The sequence below is a fragment of the Pelmatolapia mariae genome, linkage group LG18, assembly GCF_036321145.2.
Source record: "Pelmatolapia mariae isolate MD_Pm_ZW linkage group LG18, Pm_UMD_F_2, whole genome shotgun sequence".
NCBI classification, from domain to species: domain Eukaryota; kingdom Metazoa; phylum Chordata; class Actinopteri; order Cichliformes; family Cichlidae; genus Pelmatolapia; species Pelmatolapia mariae.
Genome location: NC_086243.1, coordinates 7,765,001 through 7,786,902, shown reverse-complemented (window position 1 = coordinate 7,786,902; position 21,902 = coordinate 7,765,001). Strand labels below are relative to the sequence as shown.

The 21,902-nt window shown below is 41.3% G+C and overlaps 1 protein-coding gene across 1 annotated transcript in view; it reads right to left on the bottom strand.

The window, feature by feature from the left end:
• Positions 1–7,713: 7,713 nt before the first annotated feature.
• col6a2 (collagen, type VI, alpha 2) overlaps positions 7,714–21,902 on the bottom strand; it is a 15,008-nt gene continuing 819 nt past the window's right edge. The window contains exons 2-32 of the mRNA XM_063461558.1: positions 20,713–20,800; positions 20,477–20,577; positions 20,235–20,378; positions 18,605–18,967; positions 18,504–18,524; positions 18,344–18,409; positions 18,145–18,243; positions 18,013–18,039; positions 17,869–17,895; positions 17,731–17,775; positions 17,575–17,628; positions 17,432–17,494; positions 17,279–17,341; positions 17,123–17,176; positions 17,004–17,039; positions 16,848–16,910; positions 15,980–16,042; positions 15,801–15,863; positions 15,645–15,707; positions 15,494–15,544; positions 15,311–15,409; positions 15,170–15,232; positions 15,054–15,089; positions 14,920–14,965; positions 14,674–14,826; positions 14,490–14,584; positions 12,859–13,040; positions 12,585–12,763; positions 12,446–12,484; positions 10,202–10,533; positions 7,714–8,691 (exon numbers count right to left, since the gene is read on the bottom strand). Coding sequence (XP_063317628.1) covers positions 8,422–8,691; positions 10,202–10,533; positions 12,446–12,484; positions 12,585–12,763; positions 12,859–13,040; positions 14,490–14,584; positions 14,674–14,826; positions 14,920–14,965; positions 15,054–15,089; positions 15,170–15,232; positions 15,311–15,409; positions 15,494–15,544; positions 15,645–15,707; positions 15,801–15,863; positions 15,980–16,042; positions 16,848–16,910; positions 17,004–17,039; positions 17,123–17,176; positions 17,279–17,341; positions 17,432–17,494; positions 17,575–17,628; positions 17,731–17,775; positions 17,869–17,895; positions 18,013–18,039; positions 18,145–18,243; positions 18,344–18,409; positions 18,504–18,524; positions 18,605–18,967; positions 20,235–20,378; positions 20,477–20,577; positions 20,713–20,788 — 3,036 coding nt within the window. The 5' untranslated portion in view covers positions 20,789–20,800 and the 3' untranslated portion in view covers positions 7,714–8,421. The remainder of the gene's footprint in view (positions 8,692–10,201; positions 10,534–12,445; positions 12,485–12,584; positions 12,764–12,858; positions 13,041–14,489; positions 14,585–14,673; positions 14,827–14,919; positions 14,966–15,053; positions 15,090–15,169; positions 15,233–15,310; positions 15,410–15,493; positions 15,545–15,644; positions 15,708–15,800; positions 15,864–15,979; positions 16,043–16,847; positions 16,911–17,003; positions 17,040–17,122; positions 17,177–17,278; positions 17,342–17,431; positions 17,495–17,574; positions 17,629–17,730; positions 17,776–17,868; positions 17,896–18,012; positions 18,040–18,144; positions 18,244–18,343; positions 18,410–18,503; positions 18,525–18,604; positions 18,968–20,234; positions 20,379–20,476; positions 20,578–20,712; positions 20,801–21,902) is intronic.

Here is a 21,902-nt window from a genome sequence, read left to right as displayed (position 1 = left end):
TTGCAGTGTTTTGTGTTGCTTCACTTGAAATTTGTTTAAAAGGAAAAAGCAGAAAATTTAAAAAGTTAAAAGTTGAAATGTAAATAGTTTTTTTTTGTATTTTATAATTTATTTATTAGATTTTATGTGGAGTGAATAAATAAAAATATACTTACGGTGGCCCCTAGAGACAAAGCACGTATAAACTCCAAAACACAATGGAAATGCTCCAGGATCATAGTGGCTACACAAGCCAGGAAGTACTAACGACCAGATTTGGTGTGGTAGTAACAGGTAAATGGAATTTTTTTTAAAATCATTTGAATATATCTGAGTGTTTGTGTATAAATACACAAACAATACACATATGTTTCAATTGTGTAATTTAAGGTAGCTCTGTTTTGAAAGTTCAGTTAATGCAAGCAATGTGTTTTGGAGTCTAAGTGTGTTGATGGCTGCATCAAAGCATTTTTTGTTTTTGATGCAAGCTACCCAGAGTCATGCGCCCAGCTTGGGAATTCCTTCACACTGTCATCTATCCCAGGAACAGATGAATCCCAGAACATGAACCAAATATGATCAAATGAATGAGGGCTCATTTAGCTATGATGGAAGTGTAAAATGTTGCTCATAAAGGTGCATGAAATGATCTTAGTGGGAGATTCCCTCTTGCCACTTTTCCAAAGTGTTGATGTATGTGCTGAGATAATCATCAATTCATCAGTTTTTTAAAGTTAAGATTTTTTTTTAAATTAGATTTGCTCTCATGTCTTCATCTTTTTACATGCATTTACATGTGCTGTAACCAAAAGACTGATTTGAAGTAATGGATATAATATAATGAATTATATACTTTTTTTTATACTTCTATTTTACTTTCATTGATAGATTTTTATGAATTTGCTGTCTATGTTCATGTATCATATGGCAATAAAAAGATTTTTTGAGAAAATCTGTTTTGAATCTAGTTTTTATAAATTGAATTTTATAATAAGAAGAAATCTTAACCCAAACATTAATGGTAATTTAACCCATGTGATGGGTTCTGACTTTCAACACAATTTTTGGTAACCTCAACTTTACAGATTGGTCAGTTTGGCAACATTTAGGAGATTATTTACCAATATATGTGGATTCTAAATATCACATTATAGTTTACATACAAATATCCTGTCATCCTGTATCAATGTGAGGTCAGAGGTCAAATTTACAAATGAATACCTATTATCTGTGACCTACTCCTACATAAGCTGTGTGTAATCAGAGTAAAACATCTGCCATATACAATAGTTGCTACTAAAATGTTTGATTGAATACAATGACACACACACGTGTTCAGTCTAGGCTGAAAATGTAGACATTTGTGTGACAATGAAAACACGCAATATTCACAATATAATCTTTTTAGGATTTTATTAATTAAAAAAAAAACAATTTAGAGTGCCCAATAAGATAAGCTGTGTATTAGTTGACAAAAAACAAAACCCCAATAATCTGACAATTCCCTCTGAGCAAGCACTCAGCGACAGTGGGGAGGAAAAACTTTCTTTTAAAAGAAAGAAACCTCCGGCAGAACCAGGCTCAGTGAGGGACGACCATCTGCCTCGGCCGGTTGCGGGGTTTATAAAAGGACTTGTTAGTCAATTTAAAGAGTTTGATGTCAACTAATACACTTCAACTGTCCAAATAATTTTAAATAAATATTTACAGTCAATCCTGATGGATTGCTTACAGAACATTCATTTTGTTTTCTCTGTGTGTGAACCCCGTTGCTCGACCCACAGAGGAAAAGAAGCTTCTGATGAAAGGTTGACTTTCCAATATAGTTACGGTATGCTCTTTGAAGACCTGAATAATGCGATCATAAACGTATCTGTGTTCCAGTGACATGAATGTCAGAATCACAGCTGGGTCTTTCCATTTCTCTAGGAGAGACTTGTACACCATGCTACTGAGGAATATCACATGTTCAGCGGGGATTTGAATTTTTTTAATTCGCGGCCAGACTTTACTGAACAGCCGTTTGGAGATGGCATCGGCTTTTTCAGGAGAGCAGGGTGACTCGGCATTTTCGAAGACATGCTTCACCAAGTCCTCAATACAGACTTCCACAGAAGACCTGTATTTTTGAACTTCTTCAGCCGCGCTAAGGGCTGGATTTTCCATCAACTCGATCAAGTACTTTTTAATGATATTGATCGTCAAATTTTGCACTACCGGGTCCCCGTCATTCAGTAACACGATCATATGCTTGTCTTCACAGAACGTTTTGTTGCGGAGCTCTTGGTAAATGACCTCATCCAGACTTTTTAATTTTTTCTCATTAATATGCAAGTCTTTGATGCGATCATCAGACATCACCTTGTCAAAAAGTAATTTGTGAAGTCTAACTGAAGGCTTGTGGTGGGAAGGCTTTGCAGCATGTGAGAGCACAGCATGAACAAGTGTGCTCACACGCTCTTTTTGGTCAGCATCATAAGAGCTGCCTCTAACACCAGATGGTGATTTTTCCCCTGGTATTGGAAATATATTAGCTTTACAGTCCTCTAAAACTGTTTTGGAGATCTTCTTAGTTTCTGATGGTTGGTCTCCATCATCTTCAGTTTTTCCAAACCATGCGAATAGCCTTCTAAGTAGGTTTCGCTTCTTTCGGAAAAGGTGATCTTTAAATATAGAAATTACCACTTCTTGAGCTAGTGGTATCGCAATGATAACGTGATTAGGTGGAACACCTAGGAGCTTTGTAATGTCTTTGAAAATAGATTTTTCAAGACTTTTGAGTCTATTTTTTTTGATGTTTAGGGTTTTTTCTTTAATTTGCGCCCACAGAGCCGGGAAGAGTTGCTGTTGAATAAAGTCTGTTGGCAGCACCTTTGCCTTTCTCGAGGCGCGTGCAATTACAGCATTTAGGAGCTCTTTAACGAGCAGCTGTTGGTCCAACAGTTGAGCTTCCACGTTCACACCATCAGAAGTGGCAGAGGGTTCAGCCTCGCACACCTCACAGTCTGGAGAGGAATCGGAGGAGTCCTTGGTGGGCTCAGCCACTGGTCCATTTTTTGGCCCCTCTGCTAATTCTGAATCTGATACCAGATCAGCTGACTGTGGATCCTCCTTAATGTGCTGGGTGGACGAATGGGTGCAGCACGCACAGTGCTTCGATTTCTCCCCGACTCCCTGTAAACTCGTCTCCCCCAAGTTAACACTCTCCCCTGGGTCGTCACCACCCTCAGAGTCCTTAATCATTGGCATGACTTCAGACATGGTGATATGAAACATCTCAGCTGTAAACATGCCAAGTACCTGCTTGGTTTGTTCATCTGAGCACCCTGTTTTCAGTGCATGCCACTGTTCTTCTGTAATGTTCATGAAGAATTGGCTAATTTTGGATTTTATACTTTCTCTAACTTCAGTCAAAGGATTCATCTCTGTATTTGTATTGATGTTTTCTGTTAACTGCTGCGCTCCGTTGCGACACGACGCTTCTTACTAAACAAGGGTAACTAACCCCTATTTAAGGACTTTTCTAACGCAACGTCACTTAAGACATCAAAGCATCAAAGGGATTCTAGCGCTAAGCTCCGCCTACATCCGGGTTGACGGCGACATGCCGTTACCTAGCAACCGCTATACGCACAACGACGATCCTCTGTTGTTGTGATTCAGTGAAAGTTGTGTGGATGTCAAACGTATAGCCTACTGGTGCACTGCTTTAACCCACACCAAATACTTTTAAAATCCTTCGTTTAAAGTTTGAATGTGAAGCGAGCCCCCACCGTGTTGTTATCGGATTTCCATGATGGCTGGCAAGCTCTGCTAATTTAAATGTTTATGTAGCTTCACTCATTCACCTGCAGATACACACGGCTATAGGAATGGTCACGTGTCTGTCTTATTAAAGAACATTACAGGTGATCACGCGCGGCGAGTTACAGCCAGCAAGGAGTCACGCAGTTTTTGTGTGCAAGTCTGTGCACGTGGACATTTTTATAGCTTTGTTTTGTCTTCACAGAGTCGTTTTATCATTCATTCAGCACACCGCCCACCCTTTTTATTTATGTATTTATTTATTTGTTTGTTTGTTTGTTTGTTCTTTAGCTTTTTTAAATGCTGATGGAAAGCATTTGCCAGTTTCCCACAACTACTTTTACTTTGAAAGCTGGGCCCGGAAGTATTATTTTATCCTGCAGTAATCCACAGGTCACATCGCTGCTTGGTGCCAGAATAATTATGCCGATGCACTAACCAAAAATGAAACTCAGTGCTTTACAATCCCGTTGCCTCCATATATGAAAACAGCCCTTTAAGGTTAAATATTCAAATCTCAGACACGGATTCCCTGTCAGAATAAATATTTCAAGCTTTCTGTTAACCTGTCACCAAATTTACATTTTGAACATTTGATTTTCAATTTGATTTTTCAGGTTTAGCCAGCAAAATCTATAGATTTTGCATCTCTATCATAGATAGCTTGGCCAATAAAGGCCCGAAAATGTTCCCCAAGTGACTCCCGACAAAAAAAGCAGCACAGAGAAACCTGCAGCACCTTTGGCAGTAATAACTTGAAGCAATGGTGTTCTGTATGATTTTATTGCTGTTTCACATCACTGTGGAGGAATTTCGGTCCACTCTTCTTTACAATGTTGCTTCAGTTTATTGAAGTTTGGGGGTATTTGTTTATGCACATCTCTCTTAAAGTCGCACCAAAGGATTTCCATCAGGTTAAGGTCTGAACTTTGTCATTGCATTGAGCTTCTGGAACACTCTTCCCCTGTCAGTGAGGGAAAGTGCAAGTCTCCCTATCTTTAAGAGTCACTTAAAAGGGTGGCTGAGGCACACGCAAACATGTGATCATGTTTAATTAATCATGCTTTATGTTGGACGTGAAAAAGAGTTAGTGTGTTACAAAAAGGGAAACAACTATTAGTGTAATGGGTCAGTGCAATATCAGGACAGTCAGGGCATGTGTGGGGTTTGTGTAATATAACTGATGTGTTTCCGTTATTGTTATCTGTATTGTCCTCTGTTTTCCACTCTTCTTGTCATTGTTTCTTCTAATTTAATGTGATCACTAATTTTGTCCTGTTATTGTTGTCTCTGTATGTTTTTACTAACTTGTGTGTAACACCAACCTGCCAGAGCGTCTACAGATGGAAATTAGCCCAAGGCTATAATCGCTATTAAACTGATGAGAAGCTGTGTTCACCCCAGAAAGCTCCCAGAAATTTGGGCAAATGTCTGCTGTGAAATTTTTAGCCAAACCAAATTGCAGGTCAGTTTCAAGCCGAAAATTATGCAAGTAGTCCAAACCGTTCCTGAGATGCAGAAATGTTTTCACATACACAAAATTCAACGATTGTGCCTCCAAACAAATTACACTTACAAATGCTTGTATCACAAACGATGAAAACAGTAACTGCAAAGTTGAGACCGAAAAGCGTTACAGTTAAAGTGATAATGTGACAGCTAGCCATTCAGCTGACTCATTGGTGACTGTAATAAATGCAGGTTTCATTATAGAAGAATATCGAGGAGAAGACAGACGGCAGGGAGTCAGAAACGGGGGATGAAAGTGCAAGATGTTGAGGACAACTTATGAGCCCAGGCGTCAGGTGTGAACAACAACAATAACTGGCCTGTATTTAGGTGTAGAGATCACATGACCATCAAAGAGCAGTGTAAGAATGAGAGAAGATTAACAGGGGAGCAGAAAAGGAGGTTTATGGACACAAACTGGGAGAGGTGGCACGCTAGACATTTCTCAGGAGGGTTGAGGACCCTGTTGTGTGAGCGAGGCTTGGGTCCCAGGTGGGGCTCCTGGTTCTTCAGGGATGTGTCATCAGGAAATGAGGAAGGCGTAGGCTCAGGCTCTGAGGGTGCCGAGACAGCAGCGGCAGCGGTTGGCTCTTCCTTGGCTGGTGCATCGGCTGGGGGTGCTGTTTGTCTTTCGCCACAGGCTGGCTGGCTTTGGCTTCGTGAACTTGAGGAACTGAAACAAACACGCTGACATGTGATGTCAAATTGTACACAGCCATCATGCCCTCATCCCCTGGTTATTGCACTCTGTGTTGTGTGTAGTGTGACGGACACCACCATGTTGATTTTTTGGACCCAGAGGTGATCATAATTAGGTGGACCAACCAACAACATATTTGGGCCTGCAGGCACTGCACCTGCCCAAAGTCAAGTCCAAGCCTACAAAAGATACAAAGTCCAAGCCTAAATGAAGGGACACAGTTACTGTCCCTCCATTTAGGAGGGACAGTAACTCTCACAACCCCAAATTCCAACGTCGGTTTTGAATAAATGTAATCTTTTTTTTAATTAAACTACGTATGCTGTATGCATTTTGTTCATTCCTAAGTTGCATCAGCCAAAATACTGTCTTTAGTTAATAACATTTGAAATGATGAAGGCACTTGAAAAGTAACACAAAATTAGCTGTCTTTTCAGAAAAATACAAAAAACTTTTTAGAAGTACTGAAGGTTTTGTGAGGGCATAAAACCCTGTTTACTCTTTCCCTCCACACTACAGTACAGCTTATTTACTACACCATTGCTATTGCCTAAGTTAAAAGCATTCATGAATATCTGGATAACATGAGGAACTTCCATTGGACAGAGACCTTCCATGTTTTTTGAGAAGTAATCACGAAGCTGCAAATATCTGTAAAAATCATTTTTATCCAAACCAGGTTTCTGACACAAGTCATCAAAACTACACAAATGCAACCCCTTGATAATTAAACATATGGAGATAATAACTTATAATGGTGTCTTAAAACCAGGATCATAGGCAGCCCACCTTAATAATTTTATCTCTTTTTGCAGTTGCAGTCATTGAGCATTTTCACCCACTGACTCACTGTTTTGGCTGTGTATTTCTCTGGCTGTGTATTTTAGGGATTTCTCCCTCTTTTCTAATCAGCCAAGTACTGATTGTAATGGTGTGCTCATTGAGGATAATTCTATTGTCTTCTATTGGGATGACACCACTGCACTTAGCTGGCCAGCTAAAAAAGTAGTCCTTTATGGGAGGGTTGCAACAGGATTGATTCTGATGTAAAAACTTTGAAAGCCCTTTGTAACTATAGGAAACAGCCCAAACTACATTATTGGTAAAAAGGCATTACACTGTTATTGTGACAGCCATTCTACTGTTACAGTTGCTAACCAACTGCAAATATGAAAAATAAAAGAAATGGAAGAAATAATTAAGCTACTCTTAAAAACTCTTATCATACCTGGTCAGTCTATTCGCAACAAGTCAAGGCTCGGGAAAGCGAAACCACTCAATACCTTTAAAAAGATCTGACTACCTCTACTAAAATGTAAACATCATCCCAAAAGAATAAAAAATCTGACAGCTGATAATGTCCATACTTCTGCTAACCCTTCTTATACACCACTCTCTTTGGTGTCTATAGGATATGGATGTAAATGTTGCTGGTGTGGTCTATACATTTTTTCTTTTTTAAATCCACATGGTTGCTAGAGAAGCTGACCCTGTCTTTTAATGTCTCACCTGCTCTGGATGAATGGGGGAAAAAATACAACCCGCTGTTAGTTACGGAGAGTTATGAGCATGAAACATATAAAGAACTAGTTTATTGGTTTGAATCATTATTCAGCAGATCCAGCAGGAGGCAAGCCGACTAACAGTTACTGCGTAAAGCCGAGGAAAGTCACCGGTGTCAAAGAAATTACAAACAGGCTGGCAGACACAACAGACAGTGCTGGGTTCACAATAATAGGCTTTATTTGGACGTCACGTTTACAGATTTGGTTCATTTAGGCTTGCGTGTTAATCAATGTGCAATTATCTACTGAATATGCGTTTGTGTGTGTAATTTGTGTTTAAAACATGTCTACATGTTTTTATGCCCTGATCAAACTACAATTACAGCATAACATGAAGTAAAAAACACATTCAATACCAAATAAAATGGCTTTGTCCTTGTTTCTCTACTTTAGCACCTTTTAAGTAAATACTGACTTCCTGGAAAAAAGGACTGTATGTGTGCACACGTCTGTGAGAGAGGGAGGAAAAATGTGTTTCGGCAAACTAAAAATTAATACAAAATAAAGCCTACTGATAAAGTGGTACACATTCAGAAATCACGTACCTCTCCTTTGGGAGGGTCTTTGGCTGAAAATATAGATTTGAGATTAAAAGAACAACTGTGATACAAATGATACTGCATGTCTTTGTGTGTGTCTTCATGTGTGTGTGTGTGTGTGTGTTGGTCCTGCATAGACTGCTTTTGCTTTGTGTAAATTAATTTTCTCCCATAATGACAGGATATGTAGCCCCCTCAGTGCCTTCCATCCAGTAATGATAGTGACCACAGAGGTGTGGTCTGTGAGGGTGTGTTTACATGTACGCTGAAGGTGCAGGTCCTTCTTTCCTCCCATGAATTCTCGTTCTAGCTTTACAGTTCCTCTCTAGCATATCCAGCGGATGAAGCGCTCAAAGAAGGCCGGCTTGTTCAGCATGGCGTAATCGTCTCCCCTAAAGATGGCCGACGTGTCTCCGAGCGCCACCTTCTTTAGCACCTCCTCATCAGTGTCGCTTCCCATGGCGATCACCGTGGGAACGCCTTCCGCTCTCTTCATGGCGCTCACACCTTCATCCAGCTGCTCTCTGGCTGTGATGCCATCAGTGATGAACACGAAGGCCACCTCAGCGTTGCGGCGTGACAAGCGACTGTTACCCTACAAAATAACATAAAAAAATAATATTAATAAAGTGGCATATAATTTTAGCATTTGTTGCGCCATACTTGCGACAGTTACACACGAAGGAGGAGCAACTTTTACTTGGAGGGGGAGTTTAGGTTAGCTTTTAATGTTTAAAAGTTCAAGGTATTGAATAATTAGGTCCCAAATTATCTTAAAAGGAACCCCGACTATTGTGACAAGATACTCTAAATATGTTACAAATTATCTCCACGACATAAAAACATGCTTGAGAATAACTACAATGTTTTTGTTATTCATTAAATCTTTGTTGTTTAAAAACTATTTTGGAGCCGTGGGAGCAGCAATGTTTTTTCGCACACAATGCATTCTGGGCAGATGACATGTATTGGTTGTCAGCAGCATAGGTGCTTTCGTTCAGCTAACCTGTTTTGTTTTTTATAGTGTAGCAACGGTATTAATTAACTTGCTTATTAGTGAACTGGTTACGAGTTGGTAGACCAGCACTATACGGGTCATGGAGACTAACAAGGGCTGCCCAAAGAACATCTGGATTAAGACATACGGCTTCAAAGTTTTGGTACACTGTGTTGCATGGAGAATCTGTAAACATAACAATATCGTAATTTCACTGTCTAATAAAAATGAGAATTCTATTAATGTTTTTATCATGCAGTTATGCGATACCATGGATAGCTGCTGCCATAAAATTGAACTCTTTACAACAAATGCTCTCAGTAGCCGCATACACACCAGTAGTTTTCCCTCACTCTCTCGTCCTTGTGTGACGAATTGTTTTCATCTTCATTCAAACTAAGTACTGGTTGACTATTTTCATCCTCTCTCGGTTTGCTCTGGTTCAAACTGGAAAGGTTGAACAGAAGCCATTTCCAGTGCACTGCTAACTGTGAACTCGATGCGGTGCAACCGTATGACGTCACTACCCAGAGTGCATTGAGAAGTAAATAAAAATGGCGGCCCTCTGGTAAATCAGTTTTATATAAAATGTGCTTAAAAGGAAAACATTTGGCATATTTTAATACCACATATATATTATTGAAAGCACAGCACATATTTTAGCGCAAACATGTCTTTATAGCCGGGGTTGCTCTTAAAGCTCATGTAACATGTAAAAAGCTTGTGTAAAGTCTAAAAACGGGAAGTCATAGTGGCAGTAGTGATGCTATAAGGTTGTCAGCCAATCAGTGAAAACTCCAGGGAGTCAAAGGAAAAACAGACAACCACCAGGACTGCAAAATAAAACACACACCAAAATGCCAAAAACTGCAGTACCTCATCTGGCCACATGAGGCAGGCTCTAAAAGTCTCTGTGTTTAGGTTAATTTTTAAGTAACAACAATTTAGACATTAAGCACTGTTAGCCATTTACAGTTACAAGCGGGTGTTGGCTAGCACACAAGCTGCGTGTCACCTCAAACAGCTGGAGGGAGTGGTCTGGACTTCTCAAATGAAAAAAAAAATGCCCTCAATATGGAAATGAGTAAACTGTGTATATTTGTTATACCTTAAACACCAGATTGTTGACAGCATAGATGATAGCGCTGCCCAAAGCAGAGGAAGAATCCATGTAGGTGACGCCTGCTAGTGAATCGGAGATCACTGTGAGGTTATGCGTCAGTGCGAACTCCACCCTCTGCTCCGAGGGGCTGCCGTACTGCAACAAAGCCAGGCGGGCATTCCTATCGTCATTTTCGCCAGTAGCCAGGACGAGACGGCGCGCCACATTCTCAATGAACTCTTTGGCCCTGCGGTGGTTCTCCAGCCCCATCCTCTCAGAACCATCCAGGAGGAACACCACATCCACTGGCCGCTGAACACAAGCAGCCACAGCAGGCTCTGGAACAGACACACATACATATATAGCAGGGTGTTCGGTGAGCTACAGCTGGAAAACAGATGCTCAAAAGTCAAAGCCAGCAACAACAACAACAAAAATATGTATATAGATATAAACAACAACATGCTGTAATTCCATGCATGCCAGCTGCAGTCCGGCTCTTTCAGTATTTCTTTGAGTAGCCTTCCCAGATTCTGACAATAAGGCACTGTTTTAGTTTGCTCGTTAAGTTTATTCTCTTAAGACATTAAAAAAAAAAAAGAATATATCCCATTTTACAGGAGACAAAATGAACAACATGAACAATGTTCACATCAGCAAGTTGCAGTCACAGAGCTAAAACAATAATATGACATTTGGTTGAAGCCACTCTGTGGTCATTTTCTTCTAGTCATCCTACTTTGCAAGCCAAGCCACATGCAAAAAAACCAAAAAAAAAACCATGCACCAGTCAAGGGCACATCATACAATAGTTCCCTCACAGTCGGTGCCAATTCATTTAACCAAACATCAACATACACTATCCTCTGACTCACATACAGTATGCTGTGATATGTGTAAAACCAGATATTTTCCACATGTAACAGCCTTTCACCGACATGATTCATTCACAGGGAAAAAAACCCATAAAGGCCGTAACCATGGATATGTGCAAAACAGCAAAAAAACTGTCACCGGAGTGATTCAGAGAGCTCGTGATTCACAGTGAAAATGAGGCTCCATCAAGGAGCGGCTGTAACCGAATAACAAGAATGGCTCTATAGACAAATCTGCCTCCAACAAATGCATGACATTCATTTTCCATTTCAATTGAAAATGTTCTGGAATACGTGATATATACATATTACTAACAGGCAGACTCAGGATGACTGTGCCATATCCATAAATGTTTATATGTATATTTATATTCTGAGGCCAGAAGGGATCATGAATCCACATGTTGACTGAAGTCAATTCACACAAAGGGTTCTCTGAAAGCTTAGTAAAAGACCAGCTTCATATCATGCAGTTCAGCCCAGGTGTATATTTCACCTGCATAGTTTAAACAATAAAACAATGCCCACAGTTTGAATAAATTCTATTCTTTGTCCAGCAGTAAGCTTATTAGTCAATGGCATCCATAATGGCGAGGTAGCATGGTTAGCATATTAGCATTAGCAAAGTCCTATGGCTTTCGTTGGGTCCCCCATAATGTCCCCATAGACATATTTGAAGGAGTCGATGAACAGCTGGGTCCACTGCTGCCTGTCCGCTCCTTTGGCGAGTTTGGCTCTCTGGGCTGTGTACGCCATGGTCGCCACACCAATCCCATACTGTTGCTCGCTCAGGCCGTTCAGCAGGCTGGTCACACCCTCCAAAGAGGTGGGGACCAATGAGGGGCTGCCTTCCTCGGCTAGTGGCTTCCAGGGGGGTGGGGCTTGCCCCACAGAGATGCCCCCTCCTGCAACGAGTGGGCGGAATAACATTGTGGGCGTGGTCCCACAAACACGAGGCACCAACAGAGCCAACTGAGATGTCGGAGGTACACTGAGTTGCTTGAAAATTCTTAGATTGAGCCGAAAATGTCATCGCACGAAAACAAAGGAGGTGTAATGATCTCTACTGACCTACTCCTCGCACGGTTTAACAAATTGAAACCAAATCCTAATGCACTCTAACGGGTCAATATGGTTCAAAAAGAAGGCAAATCTATCGGTATTTAAGTTGTAAATGGCCACCACTGAAGGGAAATGCAGGGTGATTTGTATAAATAGGTAAAAGTACCTCGATGGAAGAACTTTCAATAAGGCAAAACAAAAAGTACTTAATTTGAAGCGTAGTGGCCCGTAATAAAGCTCCTAATCCAGGCCTAAATGTTATAGGAATAAGTGAAGCTACAACAGGACACTTAGACTTAAAAAAAAATCCTACCTGATTTACAAGGCAGATCAGGGCACACGATGAAAGGATCTAAAACAAAGAGAATAGAGAATATATCAAACCAAGAAGAACAAAACAAGATGGTTAGTCCACTACATGCTGCACATAATGAATAATTCTGTGAATTTACCTGGGCAGAGCACGGTCTCGATCTTGTCAATGAACTCCTCTGCCACTAGGTCTGCAAAGCGTCTCATGCCCATTACTTTACCGTCCCTCTGGCAGGCGATGCTCTTCAGACTCTCATTCTCCTCGATCTGCTCAAACATGTCTCCGATACCAATGGCGCTCACGTCAACGTTGGGATCTCTGCTCACATGCATCGGTTCACACAAACACAATCGATGAGATAAAAATGATCCTTTTCACAAAAAATGAATCTCAAACCACAGCCCCAGTAGCACCTGCAGAGGTAGGTGAGCAAATTGTCGTCATCTCTGGGGTCAAAGCGTCCGTCGGTGATGACGACGACAGTGACGTTGGCTTTCGCTCTGCGGCTGTCCCTGATCAGGTTGTCGTAGGCGTACTTCAGAGCAGACGGCGTGAACGTACCTCCTGCGATCCACTCCAAACGCTTTACTGCATCCTGAGTGATGGAGACGACAGTATGAGAGTTGTTTGCCATGGTGTATTATGTCACATCACCACCATTATTTTTACAAAGGCGCTTCAGGATGTCTGACTACGGCCTTGTTCTATAAAAAAAATTATGGTAATATGTGCTGAGGTGAAATTATAGGCTGTAATGACACCCAATGGTTTGTTGAATCCCTTTTTTTTGTCAGTTACTGCCTTGGTTTTTTGAAATGAAACAAACAAAAGGATGGATGTCAGTGAAAAACTAAGCATTTTACCTTAATTATGGTTATAGAGGTTACAGTAGCTTGCAGATCAGAAAGGCACTATCCCTAAATTATACCCTGTTTTATTATCTTTTTCACTCTTAGTGGAACCATAAATTACAAAATGAACACTATGTATTATTAAATAGGACTTGAAACTAGCACATGAGACCATGAATTTGACAGTGAAGTGTTTTTCAAGGCTATGAGTCCATAGATAAGTGGATATATTTTCCCACAAACTTCTATAGAGTCAGATTTGTTTTTGCAACCAGATGAGTCGCCTCCTTCTGGCCATTAGAAAGAATGCAGGTTTAAGGTACCACTGTGTTGACATCACTTTTCAGATCCAGAGGTTATTTCCATTTTTTTAGACACACCCTAATGTAATATTAATTAGGATAAAGTTTGCACTGACAACATTCAAGTTCAAATTTAAACTTGTTTACCAAATGTAATCAGCAATTGCAACAAACAATAGTTTGAGAGAAGCTGGATTACACTTCTTACATTCTTTCTAATGCCCAGCAGGGGGCAGATCTTCTAAGCCTCAATTGTGAAGAAGTCTGGGAAAATTACTCTGCTTTTTTAAAATTTGATTTATGATGTCTGGAAAACACTTTCTTAACTAGTTTAAAATCTCAGTACTAAGTTTCAAATCTTCCATCCAACGTACTGTTGCGTTTGTTGATTAAAGCTCTAATGAAAATGAAATAAATGAGGCATGTCTGTGGGCATGGTAGCCTTCTAACTTGCAAGTTGCTTCAGTTTTAACTTGTAATCCAAGATCTGAGTCCGATCCATCCTTGGCCTGGGACATGTGCTTTTAAAAAGCTGAAATAGTACTGGCTAAAATGTAAAACTGAAAGCTTTAAAATGAGTGCCCCCAAATCAATGGGTGACATCACAGTGGCTGATCAACCTGTTATATGCAGTTTATCATCATTTTTATTGTTTTCTGATTTGTTTATAATAAGAAAAACATCATATGTGGCCAGACACATGCTTTATGATGGTGAATTCCATCTTCTGCAGCTCAGACACTACTAAGCAGCGTACTGAGAGGAACATGTGCAGACTTAAGTATGTCACATCTGATCAGCCTATTAAAAAAAACATCTAGTGTAAAGAACAATCTCCTCTCTACTCTAAAAATAAACTGACACATGTGTTTGTGTCCGTCTGTGTGAGACCTTGAAAGCAGCCAATGAATCAATCTTGGGGTCGTTGAGCCGGATGGCCTGGAAGGTTCCACTGTGACTGTACTGAACCACTCCCACCCTAGTGCCTGGAAACAAGCGTGGCTATCTTATTAACAGGTGTAATTGGGAGTTATCTTGTAAAGATGTGAACTTAAAGCCTGACAGCTGTATCTACCTGTGTCTGCCAGAGGGTCTTTGGCAAATGATCCCAGTCTGCTGATGGTGTTGATGACAAAGTTCTTCTCCAGGGTAAAGTTGGTGAGACCCACAGACTCTGAGCTGTCGATAACAAACACGATGTCCAGCGGTCCGCAACGTTTCTCACAGTCTAGAGATGAAAACGCAGCACGCTGTGAAGGTCTGACAATCTAACAGAGCAGTCTGATGTCATGAATGTTTAGAGAGGGGCAAACAAACTCACCACAGCAGCCACACGTCTCCCTGATGTAGTTCATGACGTCACATTCCTGCAGGAAAAGACAGGAAACATCATTAAATCATCATCATGTGTTTGTGCTGACATAATAAAAGTGTAGTTGGTTGCAATATTCTCACAGTGAGGCCGGGATCCCCCTCAGGGCCAGGATCTCCCTGCAAAAAGACAATGCGAAATATCACACTGCGAATGCAACTACATATTGGATCTGTCTGTTTGTTTTTTGTGTACTCACATCACGCCCAGGTTCTCCTCTTGGGCCTCTTGGTCCAGGTTCACCCTGGGACCCTGGCTCGCCCTGTTGGAAGGAAATAAATCACACAGCTTTCCTTTGAGCGAAAGAGAAACTTCAAACTTCATCCGAAGTGCTACTTACTGGTTGTCCTGGAGTTCCTTTAAGTCCAGGTTCACCCTTTTGACCACAGTCACCTCTGGTGCCACGAGGTCCACGCTTACCCTTGTCTCCTCTGTCACCCTGCGTATTATCGGGAAAAATTTCATCACCTGGCCATGTCAGGCAGAAACTATAAGCAGTGTTAATGCATTGATTCTAAGTTACCGGTTCTCCTCTTGATCCCGCATAGCTAAAGCCAGCTCTTCCACGGTCTCCCTGAGTAGCGATAAAACAAAGAGTCAAAACAAGGAACTGCAGCTATAGAAACTCCATCTATGAAGAAAGCTACCACAGAAACAAACGTGGAGAGTCTAACCTTTGGTCCGACGTTTCCAGGCTCTCCTCTTGGTCCAGCATCACCAGGGTCACCTCTGCTACCCTAAAATACAAGCAGAGTAAATGGAGAGTGGATTAACATATGTGTCTTTAAGGGACTTTTAAATATAGTTCTCAAATGTGACTTTTAACCCACCATTCTTCCTGGCTCTCCTGGTGGGCCTGCTGGTCCCCTAGGTCCTGGCAAGCCAACGTCACCCTGTGCAGAACAAAGAAAAGTGCACATGTAACAAACTCAAGTAGATTAAAGAGCTCAAGAGTGTATAGTGTTCAATGACAATGAAACAATGAATGTGACACCGCAGTTCATATTACCTTTGCCCCATCGCCTCCAGTTTCACCGGGAAGTCCCCTCTGGCCCTCAGGCCCACCTTCACCCTGAAACACAGTAAAAAACGCCCTTCAGCCTCCAAGTGGTGGAATAATAAAACCGATTTAAGAGATAAATCATTTGAGGATATGCGAATAATTCATCCCGCAGCTGATGTAAAAGTTAGTGGGACCTCAGACGATAAGACCAACCACAGCGCTGTCCTGGATGATTTAGTAGATGTCAGGGTGACATGTAAAAAAACAAAAAGATATTTACAAAAAAGTCTTGTAAAAAATCTTGGAGCCTTTACTGACTGATTGGACTTTGAAGCATACTTTGGAGCTGTGCGCAAAAAGTCGACCTCTGTCATTTCTGAGGAAACTCTTTTTTCTTAGTCTATCCTTTTCCTTGTTGGCACAGGTCAGATGCTTATCTGTAAGCAACAAAAACTCTCTCAGTTAAGCTGTTGACTGGTCTAAAAGGCTGATTGGTGAGCCACAGCTGAGGCCAGACAGTTCCAGTGGTCGGCTGCTTCGATCTCACTTTGACCACTCGCATCCTTTGCATACTGACTTTCAGTTTCTTCCTTCTTCATGAAGGCTGGCAGTGTTCAAAGTACAAAACAGTATGCAATAAAAACGTTTTTGTTCCATCAACCAGATGAACAAATCAGCTTTTATATCCTTCGTGATGCAGAGTTGATCATTTATTTAGTGCTATTCATTTCTTTTGCTTATCTGTTGTTTTGTGTTTTGCATGTGTATGTCGATGAGTTGCTCACCTACTGTAGACCAAACCACCTTTAGCTACAAATAAAGGAACCTGAACCTGACATTTACGATTTGTGTCAGTGTGTACATAAAAACATACCTTCTCTCCCTTAGTGCCTGGAGGCCCTTGTGAACCCTTTGGACCATAGTCTCCTCTTCTACCCTACAAACAAAAAAAGGCATGGCAGCTGTGATGCCACATAAAGACAAAGCTCGCAGGAGAACGACTGCTGGCAAATGAAACAGGTGTTCTCACCTTCTCGCCTCGAACACCTGGGACTCCAGGGGTTCCCTAAAAACACACAACACAGCAATCAGCGCCTTGAAGCAGGTGAATGAGTGTGTCTTTGTTATTTATGTGGGGATGCATCTTACAGTGTTTCCTTTCGCTCCAGGAATACCAGGTGATCCAGGACTTCCCCTCTCTCCCTGGGGATGAGACACCAGAGTTTAGTCTCTCACCTCCAACACTGATCATACTAATGTGACTTCCATGCTGCTATTCTGTCTGTTCGCTGGTACAGAATTTACCTTTGGTCCACCATCTCCATCTGGGCCAGGCGGACCAGATCTTCCAGGGCGCCCAGGATCTCCCTAAAGACAATTAAGCAGACTTTCATCACCTCTTGAACAAATTATAGATTTTTTTATTTTTTTATTTTTACAGCAGGAGCGACCATCTACCTTGTCTCCACCAGATCCGGGAGGACCACGTTCACCGACATCTCCAGGGTGACCGTCAGGACCCTGCAAACCGTCAAAAAAACAGACCATAAATAGATATCATGTAATAATAGTTTTGAATAGTAATCAGTGACGTGACATACCCTGTCGCCTGGGTCTCCTTTGCAGCCTGGAGCGCCGATTCGCCCAATTTTACCCTAAAGACAACGACAAATACATCAGAAAAGCATCCCATGATCAAAAACTGTGAGCTTCATTTCAAAATAAGAGCATTTAAGTAAAGACTGCTTGAGTCCTACCTTCTGCCCATCTGTCCCGTTGCGTCCTGCGATGCCAGCCACACCCTAATAAGAACAAAGAGGAAACAGTTAGATGAGAAAAGCAAATCACCTTCCAGCATTAATGATTATTTAGAGATGAAGTTAGATTAGACATACCTTTTTCCCCTGAGTTCCAATCTCTCCCTGTAGTCAGACAAAAGTCAGTAGTCATTTTATGTATAAGAAACACAGACGTTACTTTCATTCATTTTCAAACATCTCCATAGGCCATTTATAGTTGAAAAAATCCAAAAGCCACACCTTCTCGCCTTTTAGACCTGGTTCTCCCTACAGAGACGAGACAAAGAAAACCATTTGTCATTATAAAGCCTAAATCAATGTTAAGAGTTGCACTGATGAGGATGATGGGTAGGCGAAAGTGTGGCTTCTTACTTTGATACCGGGCTGACCGATTGGACCTTCGATACCGGGGTCTCCTGGGCGACCTCTTTCTCCTTTTATTCCTGGCTCGCCACTGTCTCCTTTAGCTCCCTGCAGTCATCGAGTTCAGACGAGAAAACATTTGTGAGGATCAAAGTCACATAGGTGAAAGTGCTCTAAGCATGAGTGTTTGTGTGTGAGTTAAACTCACTTTTTGTCCCCTGTGGCCTTTTGGACCAGGAGGCCCTTTTGTCTCCAGACAGGACACATTGTAACACTGCGGTTCACAAGACACAAGGAGAGACAGTCAGTGAAGATAAAGGAAGGCAGCTCATAAACTGATCCTCTTCTGATTCTCAGGTGTGTCTTACCTCTACATATGCCAGATGTTTCTGTGAAGACAAAGGAAACAAAACGTTAGCAGTAGCTGTCAGTAGCTGTGACTGTTTATGCGTGTGTGTTTGGAAGTCACCATTGTCTTGATGATTCGATCAATAGTTGGCGTATCTATCGTGACTCTGTTCTGGCTGAAGTCCACAGCTGCATATTCATTCCTGTAGAGGGACACTGGAGAGCTGGCGATATCCCTCAGCCCAGGCTCTTCTATGTTATTCGATGCTGCAACAGCAAAGATATGGATGCCCTTGTCACGAGCCTCCTCTGCTGCCACCTTAATACCCCCACACGGGTTTCCAGTCACATGACCATCAGTGATGACAACAGCAAATCGGAGGGCCTTGGGGTATGAGGGTGAGCTCTGTATCTCCCTTGCCATGGCTCTGAGGGCACAATCAGTGAAGGTCCCTTTACCCAAATACCTGATTCCCCTCACACCCTGGAAACAGAGAAAATCAGAGGCGTTATCATGAAGGATGAGTTATAAAATTGGTGTTATTTTATGTTATATGGGTTGCTTTCAGCAGAAACATTAAAGGAGAAGCCTGATAGGATGAGGCTTAAATGTTTACAGTTAACGCTGGATCAGGTGACCCTGAATCCTTGCTTAGTTATGCTGCATTCGCCCTAGGCTGCTGGGGGCTTCCCATGATGCACTGAATGTTTCTTCTTCATTCACTTCTTTTCCCTCACTATGTGTTTATACACCACTCTGCATTTAATCATTAGTTATTATTATTAGTCGACTCTCTTCCACAATGTGGTTTTTGTCTTGCCTACCTCCCCTCAGCCCCAGACAGGCAGGGCCTGAGCCTGGTACTGCTGGAGATTTCTTCCTGTTAAAAAAGAGTTTTTCTTTCCCAGGTGCTTTCTCATGGGGAGGGGGTTCTTTATTGTTGGGCCTTTCTCTGTTTTATTGTAGGGTCTTTACCTTACAATATAAAGCACCTTGAGGTAACAGTTGTTTTGATTTGGTGCTAATACGTAAAATGAACTTGAGTTGAATTGATCCATCTCTCTATTTTGGGGGTTTTCTTCAAGCAGCAACTTCCACAGGTGAAAAACTACAACCAGAAACTGTACTTCCTGGGGTGGCCACTTAAGGCTCACTCTAAAAGAGAGTGGATCCCTGTGTTTAGGGGTGTGACACTCTGTAAACACGTTAGATTAAGATGTTTTGAATGACTTCTGATAAAACTATGTAGGTGTGTATAGTGGGGTCACAGGTTAACAGGCTGTGAAAACTTGCCCTATATTCCCCAAGGTCTTCAAGGTCAGCTTAATGATTTATTGGTCTGAAATTGAGAAAAAGACTAATAACTTAGATTCTAACAAGTGTGGTGTGTATTGTAAACATATATAAAACACCATATAAAGGTTTCAGATATCTCGCCACATCTGACCTCTGACTTCTGTTTCCAGCTTAATTGATTGAGCTAAAGGTCAAAGTGATAATAATAAAATATATAGCTATTTAAAACTATGTTCCTTACTGCGATTCTTTGTATTGATAACATAGAGTCAAATAGGAAATATCACGTTACTATGAAATGAATTCAACATGTGTGCTATATCGATTGTTTACCCCTTTATAACAAGGAAACTCATGTCTTTGTACTTGTGCCAATTAGGCCAGCTGGCTATTAGACATAAAGTGAACAGGTGTATTTAAAAGACTCAAGGTTTTTGTGGTGTACTTCACTCACCGTGATGAATTCATTCTTGGCTGCAAACCGACTGAAAACCTCTTGTTTCTGGGAGAAGTGCAGTCCACCGATTTTCCAGGTGATCTGCACGACGCCCCTGAGCTCTTCATCATCCAAACGCTGTGCAAACTGCTCGGTGAATATCTACAGCATCAAAAACATTACACAACACGGCTGTTACTTTTACTAAATCCAACAATAGGGATTGTTTTAAGCCACAGAGTCATAAATAAATGAGCAACCTTGATACTCTCCACAAGTGCTCCAGGAGGCGGCTCCTGCAGGGCAACAGTCTCCGACGTGTCTATGGTGAAGTACAAGTCTATGGGACAGACTTTTATTTCTAGGAGGGAAAAAATGAGAACACAAAAACACAAACTTAAACCTTCTTTCCTGTTACATCACAGAGTACTTGAATCAGACAAATGTTCCATGTTGTGTTAGTGAAACTGTGGCTGTTCAGTTTTGTCGCGCTCACTGTTGCAGTCTTCTTTCTGGGCATGAGTCAGGGCTCCAAAGAGAAGAGTGAACAGGATGAACTCTAACCCCACCATCTTCCTCTTCTCCTGTCACGGCACATTGAGACACACTTTTCAGTTATTGCAGTTGGGAAATTAATTCAGTGAGTGGCAACTGCAGCATAAAACAGCAAAGAAAGGCAAAGACATGCATGATGAGATTATTAAGATGAGAAAAAGAAATGATGAGAGAATAGCCTTTAATATATCCAACATTATAAAAACCCCTGAAAATGCACGCTTCACTATATGAATTTTTTGTTATCTAGAGTGTTTTGTTCCCGTTTAAAACTGAACCGATTTTTTTTTTCATTTTCTTCATCCGACATCAGTGTCAAACAAACACATGCAGGGACTGTTGTACAGTGAACAAAATGGCTGCCATGCAGTTATGTAAGAGGTTTGAAAGCATCACATGAGTCAAACTTGTTTCTTGTGTGTCCAAAGACAGGAAAGAAAACAACAAGAGCTAAAAAATGTAATAACTGTAGGGACTGTGTCGCTGTAGAAACGTAAGCCGCTGCCAAACTACAACCAGATTCCATCAAAGTTCAATGAGAACAACAAAACTTGTGCAGGACTGAAGTAGTTCAGTTCAAGCTCAAAGCTACGAGGTATTGACCTGATTATATTCTCAGAACAAAAAGCACGAAACCTCAGCTGTGCACTGTTCCTGAACATCAGGGTCAGACTGTGGCTGCATCTGGAGACCAGAAACCAGGCTGATGATTGGATAAAAAGAAAGGCACACATTTTTTATCACAAACCAAATTCTTTCAAAGGTCTCACTCTACTGCCATCAAGAGGATTTCTCCACTTTCACATAAAGCCAAAGCTGTCACACCAAGGTTAACCCATTGAGGGCAGGCTCAGTGACCTTATTTGCATCACACACTTTACAGCTTCAACAGGACATGTCTCTGCCATTCAAAACAAATGTACAGAAACCAGTTGCACATTGGGCCTTGTGGGTGCTCTTATGATCTGGGCAGAAGCAAAATGAAAGAAGCTAAGAACTCTATTGTCCATCACTCCATTTAAACTAGGAACTCCAGCTAAAAATAATGTCTACAAGAGCACAGTATGAAAAAACGCAGAAAACAGCTTCCGTCTGAGAACAAAGAACTTTCAACACAATTTCCAATTCTAC